At 50.3% G+C, this 6,215-nt stretch overlaps 1 protein-coding gene across 1 annotated transcript in view; it reads right to left on the bottom strand.

Annotated features, from left to right (window-relative positions):
- Positions 1-5,854, bottom strand: part of LOC103365072 (protein FAM184A-like) — a 70,066-nt gene extending 64,212 nt beyond the window's left edge. Inside the window, exon 1 of the mRNA XM_008292403.1 lies at positions 5,702-5,854. Within this exon, the coding sequence (XP_008290625.1) occupies positions 5,702-5,854 (153 nt within the window). The remainder of the gene's footprint in view (positions 1-5,701) is intronic.
- Positions 5,855-6,215: the final 361 nt, after the last annotated feature.

Genomic DNA, 6,215 nt, shown 5'->3' with positions numbered 1-6,215 from the left:
ATTAATTTAAGTTTAAAAACTGCCTGAAGCTGCTCATAATGTCCACGTTTACCATCAGTTCTGCTCTAAAACCTTCATTCTTTTACGTTTGACTGTAAAAACACCCGGTTTCTGCTGCGTTGCTGCTTGCTGTCATTTTCACCACTTTTTTTGTGCTTTTGAACGTCACAGCATTTTTTTTTTCGCACCTTTGCTGCCAGATTTTTACAGATTTGAGTTTTTTAAAGCGCAGAAATGAAGTCGATGGAGCCATTTGTTAGCGGGATCCTGCACTGAGGGTCATAAGGAATGGCAAAGCGTTTTTTTCTTTTTACATTATTATTTCATTTTCTCATCAGACGGACTTACCAAATCATTCTAGAAAAATTCATTCTTTTAAAACCGAGTATTCTTTGAACATATATCACAGAGACACACGACATTGCGACGGCTACTCGCTGTAAATATCTGCCGAGGCTGTTTTTCAGCTGCAGCTTTTGTTGTCGTTCGTCTCCATCGACCAGCTGAGCGCACTCCCGCAGAGGAAACACATGAAAGCGACGCCGCCGACACGAAAAGAGAGCGACGGCAAACAGTTTCCGTCTTTCTTCTCCGCGGCAGGTTTCACAGCGAAGCTTCGTGGCCCGAGGCTTCAACCGAAACAAGCCTGAAGGCGAGACGACAGCCTGCAGCTGCTGCAGCGACAGAAGACGATGCCGACTGTGGACCGCATTCGATCGGTTGTTTTGTCTTTAAAATGGGCCTCGAGTGGGTGTACACATCAATATGCACAGTTAGGGATGTCAATCATTATCGTTTAATCAATTAATAAGTCAAAAGATAAAAAATATTTCACCAAATCAGGCCGAAGATGAAGGACAAGCGTGTCGGTAGCTCATCTGCAGTACCTGACTGCTCCACCAGGGGGAGCCTCTCCCTGCTTCGTGACGTAGAAGTCTGCCCAAAGAGGCGGACGCTCGGACCTCAGCGAGTTCTGTTTTGGAATGCAGAGAGCATTATGGGAGTTTGGCTGCTGAAGACATCCGGGGCGAGTCGTGGCTTCGGGTTCCACGAGTCGTGCAAGTCGCTGACGTGGCAAAAGTCAAAAGTGTTCGGTTTAACGTAGCTCGACGATAAAACTGTCCACCGCATCCTGATCAGTCACGATCTAATCAATAGTTGATTATTAACAAGCCAACGAAAGAAATCCGCAGTTACAACGTCAGCGTAGTTAAATAAAACAAGTCCTGGTCACAGCTGAGATGATTCTCTCATCTCGACGAGCGATGCTTTATTGACTGATGATCAATCAATAGCTGAATAATCAATAACATGAAACAAACTCGTTCTGTCTCCTGCTATAAACTCAATGACGTGACACAAAGAGCACTGGTCGCTGGGCGTGAAGTGAACTCCCACAATGCTCTCTGCCTCACGAAAACCGTAAGAGGCTCCACCTGGTGGCGCAACCAGGTACTACAGCTGATCACCAGGTAGTGCATCAGCTACATTAAATGTCAATAATCAATGAACTGATTAGCATCCCGAGTCTGGGCTGCAACAAAAGTAAAAGCTCTTCACTGCATCGTTTTATTCGTGTCAGGGTGACATCATCTCAGTCGATTCCAGATCTGTGATCAATCAGGCTGCGTTCATCACCTCTGAGGCGCCTTCTGTCATCAGCTTTAATCAGCAACATGTCAAAGAGCCGCCGAAAGAGGAATGACGGTAAAAAACGACAACAGTTCCTCCGGCAGCGACGCTTCTGGGGCTCGATCAATGTCGATCAATTCACAGGAAACGGTGGCGAGCGGCTGCAGCACTCGGCCGGAACGAAACTCTGCCGCTCGGCTCGCGTCGCCGTCGGAGGATGACCGTCATAGTCGCTAACTAAAGGACGAATGGAGGCCGGGCTCTCCGAGGTGCTGCGGTCTGAGTGCGATCCCTCGACGTCGCATCGCTCAGTCCGACGGCAACGCATCCGCCAGGAGGCAACGCAACCACCGAGAGGCAACGCAACCACCGAGAGGCAACGCAACCACCGGGAGGCAACGCAGCCGCCGGGAGGCAACGCAGCCGCCGAGAGGCAACGCAGCCGCCAGGAGGCAACGCAGCCGCCAGGAGGCAACGCAACCACCGAGAGGCAACGCAGCCGCCGGGAGGCAACGCAACCACCAAGAGGCAACACAACCACCGAGAGGCAACGCAACCACCGAGAGGCAACGCAGCCGCCGGGAGGCAACGCAGCCGCCGGGAGGCAACGCAACCACAGAGAGGCAACGCAGCCGCCAGGAGGCAACGCAACCGCCGAGAGGCAACGCAGCCGCCGGGAGGCAACACAACCACAGAGAGGCAACGCAACCACCAAGAGGCAACGCAACCACAGAGAGGCAACGCAGCCGCCGGGAGGCAACGCAGCCGCCGGGAGGCAACGCAACCACCGAGAGGCAACGCAGCCGCCGAGAGGCAACGCAGCCGCCGGGAGGCAACGCAACCACCAAGAGGTGACGCAACCACCAAGAGGTGACGCAACCACCGAGAGGCAACGCAGCTGCCGGGAGGCAACGCAGCCGCCGGGAGGCAACGCAGCCGCCGGGATGCAACGCAACCACCGAGAGGCAACGCAACCACCGAGAGGCAACGCAGCCACCAAGAGGCAACGCAACCACCAAGAGGCAACGCAGCTGCCGGGAGGCGACGCAACCACCGAGAGGCAACGCAGCCGCCAGGAGGCAACGCAGCCGCCGGAAGGCAACGCAACCACCAAGAGGCAACGCAAATAATTTTTTTAAAAAAAGAAAAAAATAATTTTTTTGAGCTTATAAATAAATAAATCTGAGCTTATAAATGTGCCGTTTAAAAAAAAAAAAAAAAAAGAAAAAAATAATTTTTTTGAGCTTATAAATAAATAAATCTGAGCTTATAAATGTGCCGTTTACAGACTGTTTGTTCGAACCGGATTCTGTAAAAAATAAATAAAATTCTGCACTTCCCGACGGAACCGTGAAGCCGTTCGCGACTCAGCTGCGACCGACACACACGTTAATAAAATTCAGGGACTTCTCGGATGATCTGCGGAGACGAGGATGGAACCGGAGAACGTGATGGATTTCTAATTAAGAGGTCAATTTATCAAAAGCGGCTCCGAGACATTCAGACGCGTTTCCTTCTCAAAGACAATCTCTGAAGCCTTGAAATCTCATATTTGTTGCAAATTGGTTCGCCTCAAGGCTTCGAGTTCTTCGATAATTATCAAATAAACACAAACCGACGGCGGGAACGTCTGCAGACAGGACGTCGCTCTGAATGTGAGCTGGACGACTGTCTTCACCGTAAAAGCAAATAAACGAGTTAAAGATGTCAGAATGTGGAGGACTTTAATGCAGCCTCTTGGGAAAAAAATCAATAATTAGTGGACAAGTTTGAACAAAACTGGAGTCTGATGGAAGCAGCTTCACTTAAACTCAGGCTTTTAGGTGCAAACATACAATTTAATGCACAACTTTGGTTCCTGGGCTCATTTCTCACAGTAAGATAAATTCCTGCACCTTTATGGAAACAGCACAGAGAGTTCAGGTGTTTTCTCTGCAGCTTGGCGCAGTTTTAACGCCAAAAATCATTTTTTTAAAAAAACAAAAAAGAAAAGACAAATTTCTCAGATGTTGTATTGCACACAGCCTGCAGTTCAGCTGACAATCCCAGATTTTTTACTGCGCGGCCGCCGGTCTCAGCCGAGTCACTCCAGGCTTCACGAGGATCGAAGAATTTTTTGTTTTTTACAGAATCAAGTTACAGCAAACCGTTGATTTTTAGAAAATTTCTAAACAAGGCATTACGTTTTCTGATGAGCAGTTCAAGGACCTGCGAAAGGTAGTAAATCTGAACTTTTTACAGTTTCAGGTAACGACTTCACTATAGCAGCGTAAAAAAAATCTATAAAAATCTACGGCACGTGTACGTTAATTCAACTTTACTTTTTTTTGGGGGGTGATTTCCGGCAGTTTTGCTTTATGGACGACATTTCTGAGTTCAGACTCAGACTATCGGGTCACGACTGGACTCCTCCTGCGTTTTGTTCGCCGCGTCGTTCCCGCCCGGCCCGATGATCGGCGCCGATCCGCTCAGCCAACAGAACTCTGCAGAAACACCTTCAGTGTACAAAAAGCAAAGACGTCCGGATCCACAGCCGCACACAGCAACCGGAGACGTCCGCCTTCCATCCGTGGTCCGGACCAGAACCGTCACTGTTCTTTACTTATTCACATTTAAACTCTAAAATCCTGCAGTTGTTTTTTTTTTTTTTTTACTGTATTTGCCTGAAAAATGGCCACGACGTCACCAACGTCACAACGTGGTGGGATTAGCGCTTCCCGTTGCCACGACGACACTTCAGATAACCGGCGGTGTTTTTAAAGATCCGGTCGGACGGCGCAGGAGGACCGCCGGTGGGTTTTTTTCCAGCAGCTTCCGGTGAAACGTTTGTAAAACCTTTATTGTTTTCGTCTAAACGTCACAAACAGAATAAAAAAGTCACAAAGTGTATTTTACAGACTCTGGAGCTCAGACGGAGCTCAAAGCGGCGACACTAATTTCTAAATCTGGTTTATTCTGATTTTACCGCCACGTCCTGGAAATGATGGTTGGTCGTGTCGCTCTGCACGGACAATAAAGTTTGTTCAATCTGATGTAATGTGCTTCAAAACCAGAAAAAAAAAAAAGAATTTACACGAATCAGACCCGGTGTTTAATGAGTCTTTAGCCTCTCTGTGATGATCTGGTCCAGATCAGACCGGTCTAGATATCAGGACTGTTGATCTAGATCTGGTCTAGAAGCAAAATCAAGCAGTGAAATCCCTCTTTTTTATATTAAACAAAGAGAATAAAGGCTGAACAAACCAGAAAGTGGGACGATCTGGTCCAGATGTGACCCGTTTCTACGTCGTTGTTTTAAAATCTGGACCTGGTCTGACGTGTTTGGAGTAAAAAAGCAGAGAAATCTCCTTATTGTTGTGTTTTCACTCACAGAACAAAGCTTTCAGAAGCTGTTTGAACCAGTCTGTCGCCTCCCTGGTCCAGAATCTGGTCCAGATTAGACCCGAACCAGTTCAGTGATCCTATCTGGACCTGGTCTGATGCGGTTTTGATGTAAAAACATGGAGAAATCTCACTGAGCTGCATTTTCACAAACCAGAAACTGGATCTTGAACAACCTCTATCGTCTTCCTGGTGATCTGGTCCTGGTCTGACCCGATTCTATACTGTGTGATTTTCAACCTGGACCTGGTCTATCGGGTCTTTGGCCTCCCTGTGATCATCTGGTCCAGATTAGACCCTGATGCCTGCAGCGGTTTCAGCTCTGGACCTGGTTTCACGAAACCTCCTGACTGTTGTGTTTCCACCAGTCAGGAGTCTGGAGCCCTGATCCGAACTGGACCTGGTCTGATGTGGTTCCGATGCCCAACAGAACCGGGCTCGTCGGCTCTGGGTCAGTTCTCTCCTCTAACTGGACCAACCGAGCTTCTCAGCTGCAGGCTGTTTCCTTCAACTTGAACCTGGTTCCGAACCTGCAGCAGCGGCTCCGTTATGTAAAGGTCCAGGATCCGGAGCTCCCGGATCCGGAGCCTTACGTAACGGTGCAGCCTCCCTCCGGGGAGCAGGATGTGACCCCTGGACCTGCGGACCTGCGGACCCGCGGACCTCCGGACCTCCGGACCGGACTCACCTTGGTCAGCTGAGCGATCTTCTTGCTCATCTTCAGGTGCAGCTCCTGGGTGTACTCCAGCGTCCCGCCGCCGTAGAAGCATCCGGACGGCGGACTGTGTTTTCCCGCAACGGAGCCGCTGAACGGCGGCTGCCATCCCGCCCCCGCCGCCATCTTCACCGTTTGCAGCGAGAAAACAACAACAACAAGCCGGAGCCCGGAACGTGACGCGGCGCCGAACCGGAGCCGCTACGGCCCGGAAGCCTCCGTCGCTGCTGCGCCGAGCTTCGGTTCGGCCGACGGACGGATGAGACGGGACCGCGAGGCGCGACGCCGAGGACGGGAGCGAGCGCTCGTGGCGGCGGCGGCGGCGAGGGGGGAGCGGGGACGCGCGGCAGATGCTCGGCGCGCGCGCTCAGGTTCGGTTTAAAGACGCTTCGATGCGGCGCGAGCTGCTGACCACGTGACTCAGGTAGGACTGAGTCAATCAATCAATAATCAGCCAATAATCGATCAGTTTCATTCTCAGGTTAGA

This window comes from Stegastes partitus, unplaced genomic scaffold, assembly GCF_000690725.1.
Source record: "Stegastes partitus isolate 25-593 unplaced genomic scaffold, Stegastes_partitus-1.0.2 Scaffold807, whole genome shotgun sequence".
In the NCBI taxonomy this organism is placed as follows: domain Eukaryota; kingdom Metazoa; phylum Chordata; class Actinopteri; family Pomacentridae; genus Stegastes; species Stegastes partitus.
The sequence above is the reverse complement of the archived record's forward strand: the minus strand, read 5'-3'. Positions and strand labels throughout refer to the sequence as shown.